The 26,786-nt window shown below is 35.3% G+C and overlaps 4 protein-coding genes and 1 long non-coding RNA gene across 6 annotated transcripts; 3 read left to right on the top strand and 2 right to left on the bottom strand.

Moving 5' to 3' along the window:
* The first annotated feature begins 4,232 nt into the window (after positions 1-4,232).
* Positions 4,233-7,200, top strand: LOC125219976. Of its 2 annotated transcripts, none has more exons than XR_007176272.1 (4): positions 4,233-4,273; positions 4,775-4,832; positions 6,496-6,581; positions 7,104-7,200. It is a non-coding gene; the product is annotated as an uncharacterized LOC125219976 (long non-coding RNA). The 2 variants fall into 2 exon arrangements; XR_007176273.1 differs by lacking the exons at positions 6,496-6,581; positions 7,104-7,200 and adding exons at positions 5,480-5,550; positions 5,747-5,808.
* A 1,276-nt stretch (positions 7,201-8,476) lies between these two features.
* Positions 8,477-14,473, top strand: LOC125223007 (E3 ubiquitin-protein ligase BRE1-like 2). The gene is made up of 19 exons (XM_048125950.1): positions 8,477-8,869; positions 9,360-9,521; positions 9,613-9,700; positions 9,777-10,007; positions 10,106-10,273; positions 10,367-10,578; positions 10,672-10,755; positions 10,835-10,954; positions 11,022-11,208; positions 11,287-11,447; positions 11,750-11,821; positions 11,909-11,985; positions 12,192-12,386; positions 12,936-13,008; positions 13,119-13,205; positions 13,319-13,456; positions 13,534-13,736; positions 13,852-14,014; positions 14,202-14,473. Exons 1-19 carry the CDS (start codon positions 8,762-8,764, stop codon positions 14,331-14,333), a joined length of 2,661 nt encoding a protein of 886 aa, XP_047981907.1. The 5' UTR covers positions 8,477-8,761; the 3' UTR covers positions 14,334-14,473.
* A 404-nt stretch (positions 14,474-14,877) lies between these two features.
* LOC125223483 (extensin-like) lies at positions 14,878-19,474 on the bottom strand. Its single transcript, XM_048126657.1, has 9 exons — positions 19,323-19,474; positions 18,361-18,660; positions 17,879-18,004; positions 17,758-17,797; positions 17,582-17,664; positions 17,147-17,224; positions 16,961-17,014; positions 16,723-16,854; positions 14,878-16,639 (listed from the first exon to the last, which is right to left on the bottom strand). Exons 2-9 carry the CDS (start codon positions 18,652-18,654, stop codon positions 15,086-15,088), a joined length of 2,361 nt encoding a protein of 786 aa, XP_047982614.1. The 5' UTR covers positions 18,655-18,660; positions 19,323-19,474; the 3' UTR covers positions 14,878-15,085.
* A 1,552-nt stretch (positions 19,475-21,026) lies between these two features.
* On the top strand, positions 21,027-22,993 carry LOC125218968. The gene is made up of 2 exons (XM_048120796.1): positions 21,027-21,605; positions 22,691-22,993. The coding sequence occupies exons 1-2, from the start codon at positions 21,132-21,134 to the stop codon at positions 22,733-22,735; spliced, it is 519 nt and encodes a 172-aa protein (XP_047976753.1). The 5' UTR covers positions 21,027-21,131; the 3' UTR covers positions 22,736-22,993.
* Positions 22,994-23,372: 379 nt separating this feature from the next.
* LOC125223688 (F-box/kelch-repeat protein At1g55270-like) lies at positions 23,373-26,739 on the bottom strand. Its single transcript, XM_048126942.1, has 2 exons — positions 26,088-26,739; positions 23,373-24,785 (listed from the first exon to the last, which is right to left on the bottom strand). The coding sequence occupies exons 1-2, from the start codon at positions 26,148-26,150 to the stop codon at positions 23,535-23,537; spliced, it is 1,314 nt and encodes a 437-aa protein (XP_047982899.1). The 5' UTR covers positions 26,151-26,739; the 3' UTR covers positions 23,373-23,534.
* Positions 26,740-26,786: the final 47 nt, after the last annotated feature.

Raw genomic sequence — 26,786 nt, 5'->3', positions numbered from 1 at the left:
AAAATTCGTGATTTCTTATGATCATATATGATCAAATGTTATGGAAATTTAAAATTAAATGGACAATTATATGTGATGTTGATATGGTCAAATCAGATAACTTTAAATAGTACTAGTATGTTGCATAAAATCAACTAACTCATTTTCTAAGGAAGATTAAGCTGGATCATTTCTTATTTTATTTATTAATTTGCTCATCAAGCAAAGTGAAGGCTACAAGTTTAGTTAATTTATGAAATTTCATAAAAAAATTCACCATAATCCCTTGGACAATAAGATAAGAGTTGGCATACTATGCCAAAGAAACTCCAGTACACGCTACATATATAAGATATGAAAACTACATTGAAATCTATAGTATAATAATAGTAGGACATGTATATACTCCATCTGTACACGAATAGGAGTTTCGTTTTTCCATTTCAATCCGTCCACGAATACGAGTCCCGGTTCATAATTACTATAAATGATTTCACTAACTCACTCCACTCACATATCATTTAAAACGAATATATACAAGTGAGGCTCATATTCCACTAATTTTCTCACCCACTTTTCTTAACATATCTTAAAGCCCGTGCCGGATAGGAATGAAACTCCTATTCGCGGACGGAGGGAGTATATAACAATGGAACTGTGATCATAACTAAACCGGTCTTAAATGCTAAATGTTGAACAACAACATTATAAGATAAGTCAGAGTTAATTATAATGAACTAACAACAAACTTATGATGAAGTCTGGATTTTTAGATTACGTTCGATGACGTCATTGTTTTTAAATCTCTGAATTTCCTATAATGAACTACAAATAAAGTTGTAATGCACACTCCGCGTTATTTTATAATAATGTGTTTGGCGTTTAACGTTTAAAACTAGTTTGATATATAATACAACTCACCACAATAAATGTTGGATATATTTAGTGTAATTGGATTAACTTGATTGATCAGTATTATTATAATGATACATCATTTAATTATGGAGGTGCGGAGTGCACGCTTATTTGAATTCATTATGATGTTAGGGGCGAAGCCCCTTAACAGATGAACAGGGGTCCGGGGGCAGCATTCCCGGGTAGCGGGGTCCAAGGGGCAGAGCCTTTTGAAACCTTTTGAAAATTAGTTATTTTCAGTTATTTTCCCAACAGATGCACTGTTTCATCAGCAGGTGCACTGGTTCGTCTTCTTCAAATTCTGATCGATTCTTCTGGTTCTAAACACTCTCGAATATCAACATATTGTAGTTCTGAAATCTTCTGAATTTTATCCGATCAAATATTTTGGTAGAACCACCGAAATTGATTTGATCTGAAAGTGATATCTTCACGACTTTCAGATTATCCGTTTTGTTCAATATTCAAATTCTCCCAACAATAAATCTTACCGTATGCAATATTATTGTACAATTCATTCGGGTTAATCTATACATAATTGTTTTTACAAAAAAAATTAAAACATTATATTGGTTATGATATGTGCTTGCTAAATAATTGCGTTTTTTTTTTTTTAATATCTCAGGTTGAATCATAAAACTGATCGCATATATACTTAATGCCTACCAACTTTGGCAGGTGTTTCACAGTATTCTAGAAATTTGTTATTCACTCTGTCCCTCAAAATTTTATCGCATTTTTCCATTTTCACCGTCCCATAAAATTTATCACATTTAACTTTTTACCATTTTTGGTAATGAACATCACATTCCGCTAACTTATTATCAATCACATTTTATTGTAAAACTAATACTTTAAAAGTAGTTAGGACTCACATCCTATCAACTTTTTCAACCCATTTTTCATTATATTTCTTAAAATCAGTGTACGGTCAAAATGTGACAAAATTTAGGAGACTGAGGGAGTATAATTTTGTGGTCTATCAAATTTTAAATCAAACTATTCAATAGTATTCTACAAGCTTTTACATGAAACATGGATATATTGATTCTTACAATCATGGAACTAATTTTTCTTCAAAGAACAATTAATATGGGTCAAAGAAAAAAATTATACGTATTTTATTTTCACGTAGAGGTCAATTCCATATTTTGTCACATGTTTCAGGTATGATAATCACATGAATTTTGGCTCTCTGTTTCTCTCCTTTTTATTCAACCACCTATAGGCGTTATAGTAGTACCTAAAAATTATTCAACCCAAGGTATGTGGTTTCGATTTGAATTCTGACGTGTAAGTCTGTGTTGGTGAGACATTGATCATCTGTAACTTTAGGCTTCGTTGATATCTAGGTTTGGATAAGTTCAATTAATTAAAAACAATGTTAAATTATTTACTACTACTTCTTTTGTATCAAGCTTCTTGCATATTCCATTTTAGATTATTCCAGACTAATTATTCTATTTTTTTTGGATAAAAACTTTATCCTCGTCTTTTTTTATTCTTAATTTTACAAAATTTTATTTTTTATTTTATTTTATTTTTTCTTTATTTAATCGTTAATTTCTTAAATCTCATTCCAAAAAAATGTATCAACTAATACGGAGAGAATAATATTAATATTATTAAATAAGTGGAGCAAATAACTTAACACATTAGAATTAGGTTATATTTGTCCTTAAATTGTGATAGAACAAATTTAACCTTACTAAAAACTGTATTTACTTTATATTTGATCATATTAGAATTTTAATGAATATAAATAAACAAATTGATTTGATGAATTAAATAAATCAACAAATTATGAACATCAATATAGGTTATCATGTGCCAAGTGCTTAGGTCATCTCCAATAGTATACTAAAACTCAAGATGAAGAAGACAATTAGTTCTAATAGTACTCTAAAACCAATCTCATTTTTTATTTTTTTTAGTAAATATTAAAACAAACTCCTAGTATCACTTTTTTACAAGTTTAATGACTAAAAAAATAGTGGATAGAGAATATTCTTTTAAGTTTAAGTTTAGTATAAATTTTTAGTAAAATCACTACATTTACACTAAAATGAGATTGAGTTTAGTGTAAACTAGTATTAACACCCGTGCATTTGTCATAAGATTTTCAAATAATAAAAGCAAATTGTAAATAATTGAAAAAAAATAAATTAATATAATTATTATGTACTACACATTAAAAAAATATAGTACTAATCAAATTACCTATTCAACACACAATTTAATACATTGTTAATTTGTGAAATGAATGGAGAAAAATATATTTGTTATTTAGAATAATATATAGAAACAAATATTTATTAATTAGAATAAGATATAAAAAAAAAACAAAAAAATGGTAATCTAATGAATAAATATTTAATTCATGAATTTCGACTTTCATATTATACTATGAGGGCAAATCAACCGTGATAAAGGTAAAATCATTTGATGAACCAATTATCACTAACTTCTTCAACTTTAAAAATTAGAAATGTAATACAATTATATGGATGCTAAAAGTAAAAAGATATAATAGTAGTAACATCTTATTAAACATCTAAAATTATAAAACTAAATAAGTTGGAAACTAAAATAGAAAAGACAAACGAAAGTGTAAATTATCTACTGCAAAAAAATTATTATTAGAAGAATAAAAGTAAATTAACTATAATAAAATTGCAAATTTTTTAAAATTAGAGAGAAATTAATACATTTACAAAACAATTAGGTATATAAGCACAAAAGTCCAATTTAGAGAACCCTAATTTACAAAACCCGAAATTTTCAAATTTAAGACATAAATTGACAAAAAGGCTGATTTTTTTTATTAACTTTAACTCACAACCCATTCAATCATAAAGAAAATTCAACAGAAAATAAAATGTGAAGTCCAATCTTAGATACATTACAATCAGCCCAAAATAAAAGCCCAAAAGATTTTTAAACAAAAGCTCCACTTAACATTACACTGATTTAAAATTAAGCATAATAATTAATCAAACTTAGTTCTAAAACATTATTGACTCAAAAATATATAAAGCTTTTATCACACAATTTGCGCCGCCAACACAAACCCTAGTTCTTTCCTTCTCCAAGTCACGATGACTCCAAATCGGTCGTTCTCAGGCGGTGGACGGCGGAAAGGCGACCACGGCTACACAAATCGCCTCAGCCTCCACGTGAGCCGGCGACAAAAACCCTAATTCCTTTACCTTCTATGTAACATCAGGTAAACAATAACTGATTATTCACGATTACTGCTCAAAAATATGTATTCTATTCATACTCATCAAAAGAGCTGACAAAACTACCAAAATAACTTCAACACAGGAAAATGCAGATCAAGATCAAGAACGGAACGGAGGCACAACAACTGGCAGCGGTAAAAATAACTGTTCTTTAGTCAGCTAAGAAGTGAAGGCATAATAAACGACTATTCGCAGCAACAAAAAATGTAAATGTAACTTGGAACATAGCAAAGAACATAAACAAAGAATAAAAAGAGGTAATTTTTAAGAGAAACGGGTGGTAACTGAATTTTCACTTGTGTAATCTGAATGAGTGTGAGTGATGGTAAAATCTTTGTGAAGTGGGTATGGTATTTTTAGGGGAAAAAAATACTCCGTACTAAGCATGCTGTTTAAAAATAGCTATTCTTAACTATATATAAACATATTACTGCCATAAAAAAATTGTGCCTTAATTTATTTAATAATGCATTCTATAAAACATAAATTGTGATGACAGCAACCACATATTTTAGTTTCCATGCTCCAGTTTTAAAAGCTGAGAATAATTTGACTTAGTCATTATTTATATAACTAACACTGATTTGTATATGGTATAAATTTCTTTTATTTAAATAGTTCTTCTTTTATGGCAGGAATAAGTATGGTGGATTTTGAGTCTCCTGCCACCAACTTGAAGCAAATTCAGTGAAGGTAATTTACCAAGTATTAAATTAGTATGTAAGTAATATAATTTAACTGTGACATGCTTTGAGAATGTATGGAATAGTTTGTCAGATATACCTGCATGTGTGTTTCCAGAAATTTATAAATGATTATAAACTACTTTAAAGCTATACCATATGAAGTTTGATAACAAATAACATAATATAATGTTGATTACAAATGTCTAATTTACATCCTTTAGGACTGCATAAGATGTTTGCTATACATGGTAGATAAATAACTTCAATGAGTTGTTTGCGTCTTATGTGTTGAATTATGACTCATAATAAATTATCTAAGTAATGCTTTGAAGGATTAATAATCAACAAAAAAGCTATTTCTTGTTTATAATTTAGAATATTAAAAGATAATATGCATATGAAACTTCATTACGATTATTGAGATTTAAGACAGTACAAAACATTACATTTCTCCAAATCAGCTATATGAATATCCCTCCAAGAACTGAACTGCATGAATCAGAATATAATAGGAATTCTAGCTTCATAGATTAGCGCAGATCAAGACAAAAGACAACATTCAAAGAAATTAAAAAACCCAAAAGTCAGAAGCCAAAACAACATCTAATCACCTTCAGTAAAGAAATAAGGACATAATGTCATTATTTTATGCAGGGACTCATCTACATGGAAGAAGATAACAATGGCAGCAAAGACAAAGCAGATTAATAACAAATATTCAATAGGTAATTGACCAACTCATTAAACTGAATTGAAAATTTTCAAATTAGACAAAAATGTCTTCTGATAATATAGTTGACCAAAGAGTAGGATGATAGAAATAGTCTCAAAACTAATGTAAAAATGGGAAATATTAGAGGCAGTAGATATTACTGATGGTGCAATAAACATATAATTAGATAATATGTTTCATTTGTGCAGATTCTGATGTACAAAAAAAAGGATACTCTTGGAAGCAAAAGGAAGAAGATACATATAAACTCTAATGAGGTAAAAACTAATCTGATCAAACTAAATTGAAAATAGGGAAAATGTGATGATAGATAGATACTAACCACCATATTGAACAATCATCCACAAATAAGGACATAATATGATTATTTAGTGCATAAACTGATCTACTAATATGAGTGGCAGGAGATATTACTCAAAGTAAAATAAACATATTTTGAGATAATATGTTATTTTTGTGCAGGTACTGATGTACAAAAAAAAGATACACATGGAAGCAATAGGAAACATCTACATATAAATACTAATAAGGTGAAGACTAACTCAGTAATTAAACCGAACTAAATATAGAGAAAATGACATGAGAGAAAGAAGAGGAATGAAAAACTGAACAACATTCATCCACAAATGTTGTGCACAAATTTGAAAAGAAACTGAAATACCTAATTCGCCTAACTGAGTTCCAATTACTACTTGCTAAACTTGTTGATGAACTTGTGGATTGATATTGCTTAGTGATTGTGAAAGAGATAGGAAAGAGTATTTATAGGGTAATAAATGGTGAGCATGCTATTTAATAAAAAAAAACAGCAGGTTCCCAAAAAGAATATAATAATGAAGGGACCTTCCAGCTTTCTATTAGAAATGTATTATGCATAAACATGCTCAGCTGAATTAATGGATTTATTGTATATTTACAATGGGATATTCATTTTCAGGTACAAAAGCATTAATAAAAAGTTTAAATGCCAGCTTTGGAAACATGGAAATGGAAGATTCCTTGGTTGTTGCAAGTGTTTATCAGGTAATAATCCTATTTCCAAGCATGAATAGGGTATAGAGAGTTCTAAATTTCAAATTTCTTTTAAAATAGAAATAGTTGCTATTTACTCCCTCCGTCCCACATAATTTTACACACTTTGATCCGGTACGGTTTTAAGAAATGTAATGGAAAGTGAGTTGAATTAGTTGGTGGGATGTGGGTACTACTTTTAAAGTATTAGTTTTATAATAAAATGTGAGTATGAATGAGTTAGTGGAATATGAGGTCCACTACCAAAAATGGTAAAAGTGAAATGGGTAAAATTATGTGAGACGGCCCAAAATGAAATATTGGGTAAAATTATGTGGGACGGAGGGAGTATCTTTGATGAAAAAGTTCTACTAATATTTATGAGAAATTTTGTTCGAGCCTATTTTCTTTTTACTGGCAGATTTTATGTCGATTTAATATTTTCTTTGTTTGTGCAGTTTTATATGTCAATTTAAATATAAGTTGTTTACAAATTCTGAATTTAACCATTGTGCAAATTAAATTCAATTTCAGGTTTTGGTTCTATTAAAGAGGCAAATAGCAGTGGAAAAATTTCAAGAATTACTACATGATTTATGATTTAGTTTTGTAATTTGTTGATTCTTGCAAATGTAGGTAAGTAGATATATACGAATGTGATGTCTGATATGTAAATAGATCAGATATTAGACTAAAATAGGCCTGCAACGCAAAAATAGGCCTGCAACCAAAAATGATCTCTTAAACCCCAAATGAAGTTAAAACATACTCACGCGCCCTACAATACTTGTAATTCCAAAAATCTGCAAAAAGAGACATTAACCTAAGCTTCCAAAAAATGAAACATAAGATTCCACATTAAATGTTAATGTTTCCCGCCAAAACAGCCCAGAATGGCATTTCTGTGAATATCATCACAACTGTCACTTTAGATATTGATAGATAGATTGTTGCAGATGCATTTAGACAATCTCTAACATTACTCAAAAACTCAAAATGGAGGGGCAATTAGCCCCGAGCTTTCGATGGTACTCCAAAACCAATTTCATTTTGGATTTGTAAGTAAAATATTATTTTTAGATTTACAATAAAACAAATCAAAATTACATTTTCAAAATTTAAGAATAAAAAATTAACATAAAGAATATTCTTTTAGTACAAATAATTAGAATAAAATCACTACGATGTGACTTTTATACAAAAACGAGTTTCAGGTTGAAGATAATGAATACTTAATTTGGTAATCTGAATAACAAGTGGTAGAGTTATGATAAATTTATTTCTCTTAAGTGAAAAATGACTATCAAATGTGATCTTATTGATTAAGATAAAAGATTGAACTGATATTGGTAGTTGATATATTAGTATATGTATTCTTTTGATGCATTTCTAAGTTAAATTCTCGATATTAATAATGCATAGTTAAGTAAAGAAATAGTAATTGGAATTATGATAAACAAGGGAAAATTCCAAACAAACCATATCATGATATGTTTCACATTTTTTATAACTGAATTATAAATTTTAACTATCACATCCTTCTCATCTTCGATGAAATATTAGATATAGTATATGAAGTCAGTTTTAAACACTCAGTATATCACACACATCACATAAACATATAGATCACTCTAAGAAAATCAATATTTCTACCATATTGCTTAAAACAGGTTGCCACGTCATTAAATAATTTGCCGAAAAGTATATGGTCAAAATAATTGCGAAAATTACAAATTTTGATTTGTAATTCATTTTTCGAAAAGTTGAGAAATAAGGATCACACTACCGTAGTTGGGCCTTTGTTTTTATAAAGCCCAACTAATACCATGATCAGGATTGCGATGATCGATTCACTAGACCCGACCCGCGACCCGCGACTCCACCACCACCACTCTCCCTCTCTCTGCTAGTTTTACAAGGTCTTCAATTGGTATGGAGTTCCGCCTAATATGAAGGCGCAGTCAATTAGCAATGAACAAAACGAATTTTGCTTAAGCTCTCTCTAGCGTACAAAGTTATTAGGGTTACTGTTGATACTTGATACGGATTGCACCTACGAACAAATCACTACATCATTTTAGTGGGAGAAGGAGCTGAGGGCCAAATTATAATTATTCAATCTAATGATTTGGGAAATCAGATACTACTATACAGCAATTGCGTTGAGCAAGACTTGGACGGCGCTTGTTTAAATGGAACCAGAAGAAGAGCCGCACCAAAAGCGTCCTCGTCTCAACAATCACGACGTCTCCATTGCTCGCCACTCTGCTTCTCCTCCTCCTCCAGATGAGGATAAACCTGTAAATTTCTCTATTACAATGTCTCGTAATTGATGTAGCGGTATTTAATTGTGGTTAGGTATTAAGTGTTGGGGTTTTTATTGTTTGGTTTATATATGTAGGCTTCTTTGGTTTTTTTTTAACTGACATTTGATTTGATGTTGGAATTATAGTTTTTGAAGTTTGCTTTCTGTTAAAGTTGAACTTAATTGGGATTGGATTGTGATAATGCTCTTGTGGGAACACTGAAGTAGAATAATAGATTGAATGTGCTGCTATAAAATAAGGAATTTAATCTGGTGCTTGTATTCAGATTGTATTGTGTTTATGAGGAAAGATGTCTACTTACTGATTAGTGGCTCTACAATGATTGTTCTGTTATGTTATTTACTTTGTGTGCGTGTGCATAATATGTTCATTAATCAAGATTGTATATGCAATAGCCGCTGATATATGTAAGATGACTGTCTGTATTATAACCGGGAACGCTATCAAATTTATTCCCCGACAGGTTGATGCTGCAGATCTTCAATACCAGAACCAGAAACTTGTACATCAGTTAGAAACACAGAAGCAAGAGTTGCATGATCTTGAATCCAATATAAAAGAATTAAAAGTGAAGCAGACTTCATATGATGTCATTTTGATAAAAGTGAACCAGCTTTGGAACCAGGTGCTTAGCATGCCTCTTTATTACTAGTTTGTCTTAATTGTATGGCATGTAAATAGCTTCCTTTACCAGTGGAATGGATGACTTCGTGTAGTTGGTTGACGATATTATTTTACTTGGAGGACAAGCGGGAGCTGGCCTAAATGCTCTACAAAGTTTGGATCATTTAGAATCTTCTCGAGGTAATTTTTGGCCCTTGCTGACTCTGGACTTTGCAAAGATACTTCGAACATATTAAATATAATGATATCATGTCAGGCTCTATTCCATCATGTGCTGCGGAAGACATATTTCTTTGTAGGTTAATACAAACAGATGCTATTGATGGCAGCCACAAGGATGGTTCTATCGGTTATGTTAAAAAATCTCTTGCATTGCGTCAGACTTCTACTAGGGAGTTGATGAAATTACTTCAAGATGCCATCGATTGTCAAAGCGTCAAACTCAAGGACATAGCTCAAACTCTGTTGGGGAATCCCTCCTCAGAAGGTTATGAATCTTTTCCTTTTTCAGATTTATGCATATATATACTCACAAAGCACACAGATGATAACTGTAGCATATTTCAATAATATTGGCCTTTCCAGATGCTGTCGCCCAATTGCGTAAGCTTGATAATGTAATGTTAGAGGAGTCCAGGAACCTTCATCAGATGGTTGATGCGCTTCACTCTAAACACAAACAATATGCTGATGAGATTCAAGCTTGCATTGACAATCATTCACTTGATCAATTGGAGATCAAACGCATTGCTGGTACACCTTATTATTGGCTTTCATAGCATTGGGTAGAAACTGTAATAGTTTTACGACTCTATTCTACGCATCATATTGATATTCTATTTGAAGGAGAGCTGGAAGAAAGCATGGGCGAACTTGAAGAAAGTAGAAGAAAACTAATTAGCCTGAAAATGCAAAAAGATGGTATTTCTGGGATGCACGTCCCAATTCCTGTTCCTGTAATAGTTCCTAATTTAGTGAATGGAACTGTCTCTCCTGAAAAGCCTGCTGACCGGTCAAAGCGTTTAAGAGAACTTAAAGATTCAACTGAGGAGATAAAGGTTTTTATCAGTTGGCTAGTTCAGACACTTCTTCACCTGCACTGACCCTGTAACATACTTTTCTGATGGATGTTATAAATGAAAATGATGTAGGTTCTGGCACAGGATCGCCTTTCTGAGCTTGAAGATGCACGTGATGACAACCTTATTTTGTCAAAGCAGCTGCAACATCTTCAGGTTCTATAAAGAGTTATCTGACCTATTAACATATAAACTCTTTTCTAAGCAATCTAACTTGTCAACTTATTTTTTCAAGAATGAACTGAAGGAAGACAAGTATATTCACACTTCTAGGCCATATGCCTTGTTGAACGATCAGTTTCAGCACTGGAATGCGGAGGCAGAGCGATATAAAATTTTGACAGAATCTTTGCAAGTAAGATATTTCCTATTTAATTGATAACATGGTCTATCTCTGTGGCCTTTACTAAATAATATCGTAGGTTGAAAGGCCTTTCATCATGAGGAGGGAGAAAGACTTGATCTATAAGGGAGAGTCTATGGATTCGGCTAGGAGTGCTATTGGTTGTTCTGAGTCAAAGGTTGAAGAACTACAGAATCAACTGCAATCAATTGTTACTCAGAAGAATGAGATGGAGCTCAAAATGGAAGAAGCTCTGCAAGATTCAGGTTGGGTGCTACTGTTAAAAATATTACTGATGTCTTTGTGTCTAATCTCTAATCTGATACAGCTCATGTCATATTCAGGAAGAAAAGATATCAAAGAAGAGTTCCAGGTAATGGCTTCTGCTTTGACAAAAGAAATGGGGGTGATGGAAAGCCAGTTAAACAAGTGGAAAATAACAGCAGATGAGGCCATTTCCTTGCGTGAGAAAGCTCAATCACTCAGTGCCTTACTGGATGTAAAGGTGAGTTTGTATGATCTTGATGTTCTTTTCTGCCTCAGATGTGGATTTTCTTTTCAAAATAAAACTCAATTTTGTTGTTTCTGTTTTGTTTGTGTGCTCAGCGGTTGCAAATTGCAACAACACTTGAAAAACCTTTGTTCCCTTGCTCACCTTGACATGTTGATTAACTTTCTGATGGTTTCATAATATTTTAAACCCTTCGTACTTCTGTGTTTCTATTCCCACAAGTTAATTGTTTTCTTTTCCAGTAAAATTTTTCCACAGTTTTCAGTTGAGCACGTCTTTTGTTTTGGTGCTTTCAGACCGCTGAATTGAAGAATTTGGTTGCTGAGTGTACTCGGCAAATGGATGACATCAAGTCTTTAAAGGATATGGTAAGCTTGATTGCCATTATCTAATCTTTTTCATATGTTGCCAATCTAAAAGCATACAGTTCTTAACTTCTGGAAGTGAATATGCAGGCTGAGAAAATGGAGAAGGATAAACAAGAGCTGGAAATTTTCTTGGATATGTTGGGTCAACAAATTTATGATAACAGGTAAGTATATATATCCTCCCTAGGAAATTGAGTAATAAAATGGAAACATCATTAAGGTCAAAAGCTTATTCTGAGCACGTGTCAGCAGCTTAACACATAAATGTTCACGTCCATGTTTAGATGTCTTGGATAGATCTGAGGCATAATATCTTACTCTGCCTTTGGATTCAATCTCACGAGAAACTCTGTTTGAAACCTTTTGGAAGAAACTTGTCAGAGATTCAAGAATCAGAACATAGAGCTCTGTTGCAAGCTGAAAGTCTGAGGAATGCCCTAGAAGAACATGGCTTGGAATTGAGAGTTAAAGCAGCTTATGAAGCTGAGGCAGCATGCCAACACAGACTTTCTGTTGCTGAAGCTGAAATGGCTGAATTAAGGACAGAATTAGATACTTCTGAGAGGTTCTTTTTGTTCTTACTTGTGTGCTTATTTAATTTGAATGATATCGTGCTTATTTAATTTGAATGATATCGTGCTTTCTTTATTTTGAATTAATGTTGACACATCCATGAAAATAATTTGTCACAAGGGCACACTTCAACTGCATATAGGCTGAGTCACCTAAGAAAATGAACACAAAGCGAGTCAAAGCCTCTAAACTGAAAGGATTTAAAATAGAAAGTTTGTGTCTGCTGGATTACAGCCTATTTATTTACTTCCCCTAGGTTCAAAGATAATCTAATAACGGATAACAATCCTAATGCTGACAGGGTGATAATAACCTAATCAGCGCAGGATTAAAGCTAAGAAAGTAATTTGTGTCATATTTTAATGACCAACTGGGATACAATTGGACACTCAATGTAAAGCTCGACCATAATAGGATGGACAGAGCAAGATCTAGATCTTCCTGTTTGTGCTATTAACTATGTATCATTTAGATTGATTCCAGGTATGCAAGTTCTGAGTCAATATGATTGTTGAAGAGTATCTTGTTTGTTGACATACAGAGATGTCTTGGAACTCAAGGAAGCCATCAAGATCAAGGAAGGAGAGACTGCATCCTTTATATCTGAAATTGAGGTGACGCTATTTGCTGACTTAGTAACATAGAATATATGATAAATATCTTATCATTACACCTTCCTGGTATCCTTTTGGGGTTTCTGTTGATTATTAAAATCGGCCTACAGACTATTGGTCAAGCTTACGAAGATATGAATGCTCAGAACCAGCATTTGCTGACGCAACTGACTGGAAGGGATGAATATAACATAAAGGTCATTTTTCTATGACCATATCTGTCTCTTCATTTGAAGATTTCATAGCCTGCAACTTATTGTTGCTACATGGTGCAATCAAGTTTCTTTATCCTTAGTGGTTTGTTTTGCAGCTGGTGTCTGAGAGTGTTAAAGCAAGGCAATCACAAAACGCATTGCTCTCTGAGAAACAAGGGTTAGAAAAGCAACTTGAACAGCTTAATGGATCTCTTGAAGCCTTGAAGTCTAGAATAGCTCAAAGTGAGGAACAGGTTAGCTGGTTACATCTTTAATCTCCGATCTTGTTTAATCTTCGATCACTCTCATTCATACCAGACAAACGTTGCAGATGAAACTTCTCCACCAAGAAATTCTGAGTTCCATTCAGGATGACAAACACTTAGCAATGAACCTTGAAGCTGCAAAGTGGGAATTAGTTGACGCAGAGAAAGAACTGAAGATGCTGAAATCCACTATTTCAATTTCCGAGAAGGAACATGAGCAGATCCAGCGAAAAATAGATGATATTCAAACCGAACTAGACAATGAAAGGTAATTACCGATGTACACTATTTCTTCTTGTAATGCTGAAAGGGTTTTTCATCATATTTACATTAACATGATATGTTTAGGAAACAGTAATATCTTATAAATCTTTATGTTGCAGAAGCGAGAGAAAGAAGCTTGATGAAGAAATGATAGAATTGAATAGTACAGTAGAGAAGCTGACTGCTGAAACCGGTGAGGCTGCAATACAGAAACTTCAAGACGAGATAAAAGACTGCAAGGCAATACTCAAGTGCGGAGTGTGTTTTGATCGGCCTAAGGAGGTATCGTTTATGTGCCCTTCTTGTGCCAATCTTCTCTTCTACAAGCATATCAAATCAAACCCGGGAAATATCTTAAATTTCCTTTTCTGTTTGAGAAATCATTACAGATGAAAATGTTATTTATCATAAGATATGTAAGACATTCTTATTTGAGCAGTGCCTAAAGATGTTTAATTGATCATGGCAGGTTGTGATTGTGAAATGCTTCCATCTATTCTGCAACCAATGCATCCAGAGGAATCTAGAAATCCGTCACCGAAAGTGTCCTGGTTGTGGAACGGCATTCGGCCAGAGCGACGTTCGGTTTGTGAAGATTTAAAGTAATTCTGAATCTCTAGTCGTAGTCTTGGTTATAGGGCACAGCCAAATATTCGGCATGTAAATCATCTAACTATGCGTGGGCGTGCGTATGTGTCGCTGTCAAAGTTTTCTATTATCTTGAGCTCTTGGACTTGACCATATGTAATAGTAATAGTCAATGTAACAGTTTTACATTAACAAAAAGCCACTAAAAGTAGTTAAAGTTGGAGAAAATAAATGGTAATTATATTAAGATAAATGATAGGATACGTTTGGCTTTCAATTTTTATTTATTAGAAGTTTTTTAGAGATGTGTTAAGGGAGCTACGTCGTATCGCAGACCTGAATTTCTCTTCCTCAATGTTTCTACTATATGGAGTATTAAAAAGCACAATTGAGGAAAGAATATTCAACTTAATTATCTCTGTTTCTTGAACATACCCCTTCAGCTAATTTTCACTCTATGTTTGCCCTATTTAGAAGTCATTCTGCCATGAGTCAAGATTTCAAAGCACTAAATTAAAAATCAGAGAGCTTATCTGCTTAGCACAAGAACTTTCCAATTAAAATAAACGAGCACGAGCATATTTGTTGTATACTCTTTTCTTTTTCTATGCAGCTTGTGTTAAACTGTCAACAATACAGAACCTGCAATTACAAAAACCTAGTTTTTTTTTTCTCTAAATCCATGACGGTACAAAAGAATCTCACAAGATTTGTAGACAAACAAATCTTAAAATATAACAATTCACTAATCTCTCTATATATAGCTCATTTAACTCCTACAGAAGCCATGAGGTCCTCATACTCTGGATCACTCTCACTGGGCATCCTTGCTGCATTACTACTACTTTGAGAGTTGAAAGGAGCAGCAGTCGGAACAAAAGGATCATATACTTGATGGCTAGGAAACGGCCTTCTTGGAGGGTTTCCAAAATGCTGATGTGGAGTTGGGAACCGTGGTGGGCGAGCAAGATGGTTTTCCAGCCTAGGTGGAAAAGGACCGAGAGTGTTACTGATAGGATGTGGAGCAAAGTTCCTCGGTGGCATATTTGGGACTCCGGCATTATGACCTGGCATCATCTGATGTCTAGGTGGAACGGGAACTGTAGAGTTTCCAGCAAAGTTGGTAGGAGCATGTGGCCTAGGTTGATTCATCTGATGACTAGCCGGAGGCCTTGGAAAACCATGCAGATTCATGTTGTTCAACATAGGCCTCATATGTGGAGAGTGAGGTGGTAAAGATGTCTGGCCTGCTTGAACTGGATGTCTTATATTCTGTGGAACAGATTGATTGGTATGCCAAACCTGAGAAACTGCACTGGGCGGGCGGTGAGGCTGAAAAGTAAAATCACCAGAACTCGGTTGCTGAGGTCTTGGAATTGTCCCCGGAACAGGTCTTATGGAATCGATATTTGCAGCATTACCCGGATAAGAATTGGGCATTCCAGGCTGTGGAAGTGATCCTGAAGATTGCGTCGGGAAAGGCATAGGTGCAGATCCCGGTACAGCATTTGAGGGTGGTGGACGCATTGCCATTTGGGGCATAGCAGGCTGTAGAGATCCCATTGATGAAGGTGTGGATTCAGGTCCTGCTGATGGCAGCATGGGAGAGAAGCCTAGTGATTGTTGGTTAGCTACTGGCCTGGATGATTGGGCTCCAGTAGATAGAGGCGAAATCATATCATTGGGGTGATTCACTGGTGGTCCTTGCATAATGTTGGCTGGACCTTGAGATGCTGAAGTGCTCACCGGTGAAGGTAACCATCTGGAGGATTCACTAGCAGAGAAAGGTGGCCTGGATGTTAGTGGAAGGTTGTGGGGAGGTCCGGGCCACCCGGTTGATGGGGGTGCCTGGTGCATGTATGGGGGCTGAGGTCCACCAGTTTGAGCATGTGAGGGTGGCTGTTGCAGATAGGTGGACTGAGTTCCAGATGTAGGGGCTGAAGGATTTTGCGGGACCGGACTAAAACTTGCAGGGATGACTGGTCGTGGACCAAACAATGTGGGCACGTTTGAGTGATTCAAGGGCGAGGAAGATACCTGGCCAGTGTTATTGAGAAATGCTGCAGAAGCATTTGAAGGGTTGACAAATCCAGAGTGCCGATAAGTTGGAGCTTGAGTTGGACCTACAGGAAACCAGGTTTGAGGATATTGTGGAAACTGGCCTTGAGGAAGCGGTAAAGAACCAGGAAATAGCTGAGGCGTTCCTTGGTTCGTCAGCGCAGGTGTCACAGTAGAAGTCAGTATGCTCTGAGTTTGATTAGTATTCGTATTATCAGCAAGAGCTACAGTTGATGTTGTTGAAGAAGACACCGGTTTCATCTAGATACAAGACAGCAATAGCATCAGCATAATGTCAGAAACTGTCAAATATGCTGTCTACAGATTCAATAGTCAAGCCATACCGAAACTGAGGTGATTAACAGTTCAATTAAAGCCACTGCAGAATCAACTTTCTCATGTGTGTCTGCTGCTATGTTTACATACATATCTTCATAAGCATTGTCTATTTCTTTCTCATCAGAAGTAATTTCAACCTACAGCAGTACACAGTTAAAACTATGAGCAAGTGTTAAATTTGTGCTAAGGGGAGAATATATACTGAAAGCATGGTAGACAAAGTCTATGTCTCTAGTCTATTACCGGTCCTCCTGCATCCGCCTTTGTGCCATAAACTTGAATTTTGGTTCCTGTTTCCTGGTTTATCATTCCAAAGCAAGAAAACAGTTTGTTACATATGCTGGATAGTTGTGTCTTGTGAAACTAGTTAACCTGTGTATATAACCCATGGCATAACATTAAGATTTAAGAGGAATGAAGAGTACATACCTTCTCCAGTCGCTTTTGAGTATCACTTAACGGGCCAAATACTAAACCAATGAAATTGTAATTTGGATGTTCATTAATCTGCAGACAGATTTATATGGGGCATTATTAAGAAGTTATCACTTCATTTCTTATTCATAATCATACAGAAATTGCAAATATATGATTGCAAAGGGAAATTATTAAAGATCAGCAAACCACCCAGCTACCGACCTCTTCTCCAAATAGGATTCTTTTGCTAAGCCCTTGCTTAATTAATTGTTTTAAGATTGCTAAAACTATTATGAGTTAATTTAAACACACAACTAGATGTTTTTCCCTCAATAACCAATTAGAAGCAAGATAGCACTTCAGAGCTAGTGTTAGGCTTAAAATGTACCTAAAAGACACCATAAATAACAAAAAGAAGTAAAGTAGGTGTATAGATTTTACACTCACGGGAATTGTAACTTTTGCCTCTTTCAGCAGAGGTTTGTAATCGGTAGGAGGCTTGAATGCTGGATTTAATTTTAGTATTTCACCTGGAAACATAATATGTCAAATATAGAAATGGAAGTTAAAAAGAGACTACAATGGAGTAATAGCACCTATTCATGTTCACTTCTTCTTCATACCTATAATTTCACGCTTTTCAAATTCCAGCTGTTCCGATTCCTGCCATACATTTCTGATAGTGTAAGTATCATGAAAGCTAAGGAATAAGAGTAAAGCAAGGCAGCTTTGGAAATCAACTACCTCACGGCTAAGCTGATGTTCTGATGTCTTCCAATGGTGAGATTCTGATGTAGCAAATGAATCTTCACTATGCTCAAGTTCCAGCACCCCAAAAGTCAGTAATTGAGATATTTGATCAATCCGAGTCTGTCCAAAATTTGTACCACCGCAAAGGCAGAGCAATATTATCACTTAGGAACACCTGGCTGTGAAGTTGATGCGAGCCATTCACAAAAAAGACACTGACATTTTTGCACCCAGAGTGGAAAGGAACTTCTTAAATTGAAAAGATCAAACTCCCCATATTTTGGGGCAACATTCTTCCAACCTAGGCGCCTAAGCTATTAACATTAATCCCATTTACTAAGAACTTCAGAAAAATCAAAATCAGGACTCAAAGAAAAATAAAGAGAAGATGCATTAATTAAGTTGTGCGCAAATCTTTGACGAGAAGTAGTGAAGTACTGAAAAGTTATCTAACATGGAAGGAGAATTCTACATACCTGATATGCCAAGGCTCTCCCTTTCCTGACAGTGGTATCCATGGTTAGATCAGGCCCCCATTTGGTTTTCCTCTGCACTTTCTTAGTAGCTTCCTCATTGATCATATCAGCATCTCTCTTTTTAGATCCTCTAAACACAGGAACCAATGAACCTGATAGCTTGTTCTTTGGAATAACAAATCCTGATCTTTTTGCAAACATAGACGTCTTTGGGCCGCTTGTCGATGCAGTGGGTGGAGGAGCTGTTACAGTCGTCTGAATATCTGTTGAAGCATGCCCAACCTCTGTGACCATTTTGCTCTGCGAGCATGCCTCAACCATTAGTCAAAAATCATGTGTAAAACGAGTTGGTACATGTTTTTGTAAGCTATCTTCACAAATTGGGACTGCAATCCAACTATTGACTAATAACAAGGACGGTAGTCATGTTAATGTCACAGCTAAACTCCAACATTGATCTGAACTGCTTCAAAAATACATCAACAGATTCATCAAAAATTGAAAGACAAACTCAAGATGTCATTTATTTCCATTTACACCCACTCCATTGAAAATCCGTGCAATGCCACGTAAAGTTATAGAAACTGCACGCAGACTGTGTAAAGTTGCTATAATCAAATGCTAAAATATTCCCCGAGGAACATTGGCATCCGAAACAAAAAAATCCTAGAACACCTAGTGCGCTTTATTTTTTCAAATAATTGAATCCAAATGAGCAGTTAACAAAAATGCGTGAAAAAGGCGAAATAGTGACAGTTCAATCAAGAAATGAATCCCTCGAATTCAAATTAACAAATACTCCTACTTTCTTTCTCAATTACTTCAAACCCGATCAAAAAAGCAAACCCTCACTCGTTTCCAATCTCTCTGCTAATTTCTCCACCAAAATCATTCCGAAAAAAGAAACAGATAAATATAACAAGTTCAGTAAACATTGAATCTAGGTATTCACGTATCCGTACCTGCAGAGGCGTGATTGGCACCCAGAGGCGTTTAGGAATAGTGAGTAAATTGCAATGGAGGAAGCAATTTGGGGGAAAATTGAGGGTTCAGTGCTCGCCAGTGAAAAGAGTGAATATTTGCTTGTTTTGGGGTTTTAGGGATTACTCTTACCTTTTCCTCTTATGATTATTTTTATTTTTAGTTTCCCATGCTTTTCAACTTAGCATGAAATCAATTATCCTATTTGCATTTGGATTCAATTTTATTTATCCCTCCTATAACTCTAGGGGATGATTTGAATAGCAATTTTATACAGAGTACTAATAAAAAATGTTATTTATTGGTATCACTGTAAATTTCGCATATGATTTTGATAACAATTTTATTCTAATACTTATAAACGTCATTCATTAGAATGAAAAAAAAAATTATTTAAAAAAATACTAGGAAGGTTTCTCAATTCGCATTCAAGAATCAAAGTTTTAAATTGGTTGTTGTGACACAACTAACCAAGCCCAAATCCAATATATTATGGGCCCAAATGAGCCAATATATAGGAGAATATCCAAATTACTCCACAGGCCGAACAAGTCCACCAATTTATAACAAACAAATTATAATTAGCCAACACATTTGACTACTCAATGAATTGACATTTGTTTATACACATTCGAAACTATTAGTATTTACTAATATAAACAAAAATTGAAATTGAAATTGTCGATCACGAAAGTGCAATAATTTCGTCAAAGAAGAAAAGGGACAGGTTACACACAATCAACTTTAACATAAATGTCAAAAACAACACATTTTCCACGAAGTTTCTCGTTTACGCCATTCCAATAGAACTGTACAATATTTGATTTGTATCTAAGGAAAAAATGCAAATGATATGTCAAAGTCCAACGTTAAGGTAGTTGAAACAATGCTATGCCCCCTCAATTCTCAATTAATAGTAGTGGTCCACCTAAAGAAAAGAAACGAATGCCAAGTTAAAAGATAATACTTCCTCCGTCCCGTAATATATGCCATACTTTTATTTTTAATATATCCCATAAAAGATATCACATTTTCTTTGTTAAGAAAAGTTCTCTCTCATATTAATATAAATATAATATTTTATCTTTCTATTTTATACAAAAAATAACATCCTAAAATCTCGTATCATTACCTAAGTATGTTATCTATTATGGGACGTAAATAGCACTAGTAATTAAAAACATCATTCCATCAAAAGCTAAACTCAATATATCGTTTTTTTTTCAACAAAATCTTACTACACCTATTACTTTTAGAATATTTGTTTAAGAAACATCATTCCATCAAAAATATAAATGGATGGAACCCTTGTTCACATGAGTTGTTGAATATGGAATAGGGAATAAATTAAGACTAATTTTTCATTTTTAATAATTAGACTAATTAAAGAAAATGGACCACAATGAAAGGATAAAATTATTTTTAATGAACGCATATAGTGACACAAATTTAAAATTTTGAAATACCTTATAGAAGATACTAGTATAAAAATTGTTTAAGTTCAACTACCCGTCAGTACTCACTTTTTCATCTCCCTGTTATGTAGTCCTAGTATTTAATATTTTGTATTGAATCTAAGTTCGTATTGAAATTAAAGATGACTATAAAGTCGATATTATATGCGGGCGCCGTAATGAAATACTGCTAATTACACAATTTATTTTCAATTTATTATGATGGAGGAGTAGTATTTGTTTAAATTATCGAGGGAAAATAAATATAACTCGAAACTAGGAAAGTTGAGAGCACAGAAGAGATTGTCTAGTCTCTACACTACAAATCTACAATCCATGGCGTCGAAGATGAAGCTCCTCTCTCTCCTCCTCCTCCCACTCCTAAGCCTCTGCGCTTCATCCCCCACCGATCCACCAGCTCCGAAGCCCACGGTCTACGAAATCCTTCCCAAATTCGGCCTCCCCAGCGGCCTCCTTCCGGATTCCGTCGTCAACTACACTCTCTCAGACGACGGTCAATTCGAGGTCTATTTGGAGAATCCGTGCTACATACAGTTCGATTACCTGGTGTATTACGAACAGAAGATCACCGGGAAGCTCAGTATCGGTTCGATCACCAATTTGAAGGGAATTCAGGTGCAGAGATTCTACTTCTTCTGGTTCGATGTCGATGAGATCAAGGTTGACTTGCCGCCTTCCGGAAGCATCTACTTCACCGTCGGGATTATCAACAAGGAGCTCCAGCTTGACCAGTTCTTGACTGTTCGCTCTTGCTCAGATAAGGCCGTGACTTCGACGCCGCTTGTTGAGGTACAATGTTGTTCTCTCATTTCCTTTAATCAGGGTTTTGGATATTGGGGCTTCTGATTTATTGATTGTTTGATTGCTCCTGTGTTATGAATTCGGATGCTGTAGACTGATTTGAGAGGATTGTAGCGTGTAGGGTTACTTTTCATATTTCACCATCACTAAATTGATGATAAAACGAACCAAGTTAAAACCACCTACTCTTCATCACTGTGTTGATAAGGAGTTGCTGTTTTACTTGTTGTGCCGTCAATAGATTAATGAAGATGATTACGAGTTGATCTTTTCTAAAGTAAGAAACTACTATGTTAATACTGAGGAGTTTAAGATGTAGAAGAACGTCATGAACTTGTAGATCTAGAGATGTATGAGACGTGGAAAGTATCTTGATTCTTATAGTTGAATCGAATTGTTTCATTCGGGCGATAGTTTAAACTGCTGCTGGCTCTGTATTTTGTAGAGAACTAGGTATGTTGAGGAATTTGTGGGTTCTTAGACACCAAATCTCATTTTTGGAGTAGAAAACTTCTCCAATCATACTGCAAACCCCAACCAATTTTGAGACATATACTTACAAACGGGTTTGAGTTTGATGGAAATGGTTGGAGATGGCCTTAGCATGAAGGTTATATGGTTGGTGTGAGATTGAGAATCACTCATGCAGTCGAGTTCTAGCATTAGATGTCGTGTAAAGAAAGATTCAAACTCAGTATGTTTGTATTCACCAAATAAGCTGCTACATTAATGCAAATTCAAGATTTCATGGATTTCAGTATCACAACTTACAGATGCTAGCTAGGTAAACTCAGCATTGAGCAACCAATGTCAACTCTAGTAAGAAAATGCTGTCTCTCAGTGTTCTTTATATTTGACAAATTTTATAGTCAATGAATTTTTCGTGTAAGGATACAATGTCAGCAGCTCTGGGATCACACCCACTTGGCTGATTGTTTTGGTTCGACATAAGTTTTGCACTTTCTCAAATCTGTTATAGAACCCAATAAATGTTTTAGTGCAAATTTTGAGATGCTAACATGTTAGAGATTCAACTTTGTCATAGCAATTGCTAAGTTGTCTGTTTCTTGCAGATGCCAACTTCAGTTGATGACATCCCAATGCTTGTAACCGAATAGCCAACTGAAAGTAAACTCCATATATCTGAGGATTCTGCGATGCAGTCCTTTTCCACTAAGCTCATGCAATGTAACTATGTAGTTTTAGAATAAATAGCTAAGCTCAAGCTGTCTCTCTTTTATACGAGGAAGCAAGGAGGTTGTGTTGTATGGACTATATCAAACTTATATCTGAATCTGAGTATCAGATTGAGAACCTTGTACTGTTTTATGACTGAAGGAAATCTGGAATAATATCGTCCTACATTTGACTTGGTATGCATATATACTTGATGGCTGTGAAATTGAATAATGGATCAATATTGTGTGTTTTAGTTTAGCATTCCTTCTTCCCTATACTTTTATGGCAAACATTGAAAGATACACTTTGAATATGTTATACACTATGCAGTAAAATGTGGGTGAATTTATCACTACAGACATCAATTGATTTAGTCAAGTAGAGAGACAAGAACAAGTGAGCCATAAACTAAGGACATTTCCAATAGAAGTTAGAACGAATACTAATCTTTTACTAAGAGAAGAGTTTTATTGCTTTTGTACGAGAGTTCCCACATATGAAAAGTTATGAAACTAAAATTGATCTTTAATCGACTATTAATATTTAATATAAGGGAAAAAATATGAACACTGATAATACGAGAAAGAAGATAATTTTTTTGTTCTTTTTTGTTTTGCCTTGAAGATCAAGATTGAGGACCTCAAAATCGAAGGCCAACCCAAATACTTTGCTCTTTACAAGTCGTTACAACTTTACAATAATGAGAAGGGGATTGGGTTGAATATGTAGGTAGGTGAGTCACGCTTGAAGCACCTGACAATGCACAATATGGCTCTTCAATCCACTTCTTCCAGCTATGCTCGACCACAGATTCGTGAACAGATTCCTAAAATGGCCTTTACTCGCTATGTTTTCCCATATCTGAGGATTGCTCTCAACTCGTTTGTCAGGGCTCGACACGTCTACTATGCTGATGCTCATGTTGTTCCGGATGATGCACAGCTTCCCGTTCAGGGCCACCAGGGCTGCAGCCTCCAGGGCCCGAGAGTTCCCCAGGTGGAGCTTGCTGTCGATGAATCTGTTCCACGTGTCCGAACCCTCGTCATACACTCTCAGCTTGCACCCGTCGCGGCAGTCCAGAGCGTAGAGCTTCCCGTTCAGGGAGATGCTCGGGTTGCGCCAGCCAGCTATCATCCCGTCGTTTATTGGACTCCACGCGTTGGATTCCGGTATATAGGCCTCACTCAGAACTTCCCTGTGGGATCCAAGCCCCTTTAGAAACCATTTGCCATCATACACAACCCCAATGAATGGCACCATTGCTGTGCTCATATCAGCAATGAAGCTCCACCGGTTCCGGTTCGGATCATATACCTCCGCAGATCGCAAAGTTCTTTGAATCCCTTCACATTCTCCTCCGGCAACGTAGAGACAGTTGTTGATGACACACGAGCCAAAGAAGTGCCTCCTCCGGAGCATGTCCGGTGCCCGATGCCATTTATTCGTCCGAGCACTGTAAAATATAACTCGTCTCATCGATCCCTTTAGCGGGTCTTTCCCACCGAATAAGTAAAGGTGACAGCCGCTAAGCACAGCACAGCCGAATCCAAGGGCCCCGCTGTACTCCGGTGGGACAGGCGGAAGGGGCTGCCAGAGTTGGTAGGTTGGATCGAAGGCATGCCACGAGATTCGCCCATCACGGTCCCTTTTCATTACGTATACCCATTCTTCTGCCATACCGAGACTCTTCCTAAGAGAGTAGAAGAAATTCCCAGCTAGGAGCTTGAACCACCGTTTGCAAACTAGACGAAGTTTATTATGTTCCACACGAGGGACTCGAATCAGACAAGCAATCGCAAGATCATCAGGCAGTCCTGGTAGAAGTGGTGGCTGCACCCTGTTCCTCTCCCGACGAGAGTTCTTTGTCTTGTGTGCACGAGGATTGATATCTGGTTGTATGCATATCTTAGAACCCGGGACAAATTTTCTTGCCCCAACAACTGTTTTTAACCCCGAATCCACCTTGCAGTAACATGATACAGAATCAACCTGCAAAATTTCCAACCTTAGTTGCTAAACAAAATTATTTTGAGGAAAGACATGGCATTTGCATACTTCATATGGTCTGTAAGTTAGACTAGGAACTCTACTTTACCAGGCTATACTAAACAAACACAAACACGATACCTATTAGACTCTGCAGAACAATCACTACCATACATTATGCACCACAACGAACACTTTGAAAAGTAGTAATATATTCTTTTCTTATAAATTCTGTCAATGTACAGATTTAAAAGGCGCCACACTAACTCCACTCCAGATAGATACATCAGCAGTAGCATGGAAAATCAGAGTCCTAGAATTCTACAACGAATTCGTCAAGGTGAAGAGATTGAACTGAGTAGGCAGGTAGAGCGCACAGATTAGAAAATAAGGGATTAATGGTTTTATGTTTTTAAAATATGATTCAGCCAGTTGTCATTAGCTATATGATTCAAAGACATGGAAAAAATTACACTCTTCCTGCAAAGCTATAGCCAAATAAATTCAGGCAACAGCTAAAGATTCACATGAATGGTGAAACAACTCCACCATTCACCAATCAAGGATAACTTCAACTGTAACCAAATTGGGCAAAAATTATATGAAGAATAAGATCCAACTAATACAAAAGTCCAATTACTCTTGACACAAAAGCATCAATAACTTTCAAACTCATTACTCTCTTCAACAAAAATTTCATCTAAGATGCCTTTTATTCAATATCCTGTCTCTAATGTGCCTTCAAGCTTAAATTCTCATGCAATACTGTGGCAATAAACCACAAATGTCCAATGTGATTGATATTCAATCATAAACCGAAGTTAGATCCCTTGACATATCACTTGCATGTATTTATAAGATGAGATTTTTTTTTATGAATCTCATCCAAAATGACTTTTAATCAATAATCATGACTTAGGCATGCTCCTTCTTAAATACACCTAACATATGTAACAGGAATTCTACTGGTAAGCTCTTATCAAGATAACTCTCAATTCTCAATTTTAGCCATGGGGAATGCACCAAGACAATCCATCTTGTAATGAGTAACAGCAACTCTCCTAACCAAATCAATGGTGAGTCAAGTCAAACTGATTAGAATTCATACTTGACAAAATCCAGGTGGGAATCTAGGAAAATCATCAAACTCTCAAACAAAACAACATGACAAATTTCAGAAAAATGAAAAACGCAGATGCATATAAATCAAGAGATAGCACACAACCAAAAAATTCATTTGGGCATCATCGGAAACAAGTGAAATTGAAGAAATTAAAGAGCTCAAAAAGATTCTGCGAGGCTCACCAGTGGAGGTTGAACTCTGAAAACCCTTAGCCCATTAGGAGATCTCTCAATTGTTTGCTCCATAGACAAATAAAAAATGCAGTCTCATACATATATATGAAAAATGACAAGAATCTCAGATCAAGAACCCAGAAAGCCAAAATCTTGAAATCTGAACAATTCAGCAGTTGGTGGTGAGACCAAACATATGGAGATGGGAAAAGGGGAAGAATCACTCAAGCCCTAAAATTAACCCCTTTCAAGGGGGACCCATTTGAGCTCTGAAATGCAAACAAGAAACCAAACAGCAAAATTAAACAAAACAGCAAAATTTATGCTTGGGAGTTAGTACTTTTGTTAGGCCTAGGGCATCTATCTCCTCTACACAGCTCAGCTCAGATACACACGTAACTCACATATACATACACAAAAACACCATGGTTTTTCGCTTCTCTGACCAAAAAGGCTAAATTGAAGATTACAGCTGGACCCATTGTCTGTAGTGTCAACGCACCGAGGTTTACTTTGCAGATTTTAAGTTTTTTTTTTTTTTTTTTCATAATTTTATTTTGAAATTGTTCAGTTTTTTTTTTTACAAGCCAATTGTGTATTTGTGTGTGAGAGAGGGAATTGGGCAGTGGGAATGCGTTTGGATTTTTTCATCATCTTCGTCTTTATTAGTGGTACAATGAAAAATAAAAATATAGCAGTTGCAGGTAC

This window comes from Salvia hispanica, chromosome 4 (genome assembly GCF_023119035.1).
Source record: "Salvia hispanica cultivar TCC Black 2014 chromosome 4, UniMelb_Shisp_WGS_1.0, whole genome shotgun sequence".
NCBI classification, from domain to species: Eukaryota; Viridiplantae; Streptophyta; class Magnoliopsida; order Lamiales; family Lamiaceae; genus Salvia; species Salvia hispanica.
The sequence above is the reverse complement of the archived record's forward strand: the minus strand, read 5'-3'. Positions and strand labels throughout refer to the sequence as shown.

Coding starts and splice junctions, on each gene's coding strand:
- LOC125223688 (XM_048126942.1), bottom strand. CDS start 26,150: ATGGAGCAAACAATTGAGAGATCTCCTAATGGGCTAAGGGTTTTCAGA. Junction 24,786..26,087: donor TCAGAGTTCAACCTCCACTG/GTGAGCCTCGCA, acceptor GAAATTTTGCAG/GTTGATTCTGTATCATGTTA.
- LOC125223007 (XM_048125950.1), top strand. CDS start 8,762: ATGGAACCAGAAGAAGAGCCGCACCAAAAGCGTCCTCGTCTCAACAAT. Junction 10,955..11,021: donor TTTTGACAGAATCTTTGCAA/GTAAGATATTTC, acceptor ATAATATCGTAG/GTTGAAAGGCCTTTCATCAT. Junction 13,457..13,533: donor TAGCTCAAAGTGAGGAACAG/GTTAGCTGGTTA, acceptor CAAACGTTGCAG/ATGAAACTTCTCCACCAAGA.
- LOC125218968 (XM_048120796.1), top strand. CDS start 21,132: ATGGCGTCGAAGATGAAGCTCCTCTCTCTCCTCCTCCTCCCACTCCTA. Junction 21,606..22,690: donor CTTCGACGCCGCTTGTTGAG/GTACAATGTTGT, acceptor TGTTTCTTGCAG/ATGCCAACTTCAGTTGATGA.
- LOC125223483 (XM_048126657.1), bottom strand. CDS start 18,654: ATGGTCACAGAGGTTGGGCATGCTTCAACAGATATTCAGACGACTGTA. Junction 17,665..17,757: donor TGAAAAGCGTGAAATTATAG/GTATGAAGAAGA, acceptor TTATGTTTCCAG/GTGAAATACTAAAATTAAAT. Junction 17,225..17,581: donor AGGCAAAAGTTACAATTCCC/GTGAGTGTAAAA, acceptor ATCTGTCTGCAG/ATTAATGAACATCCAAATTA.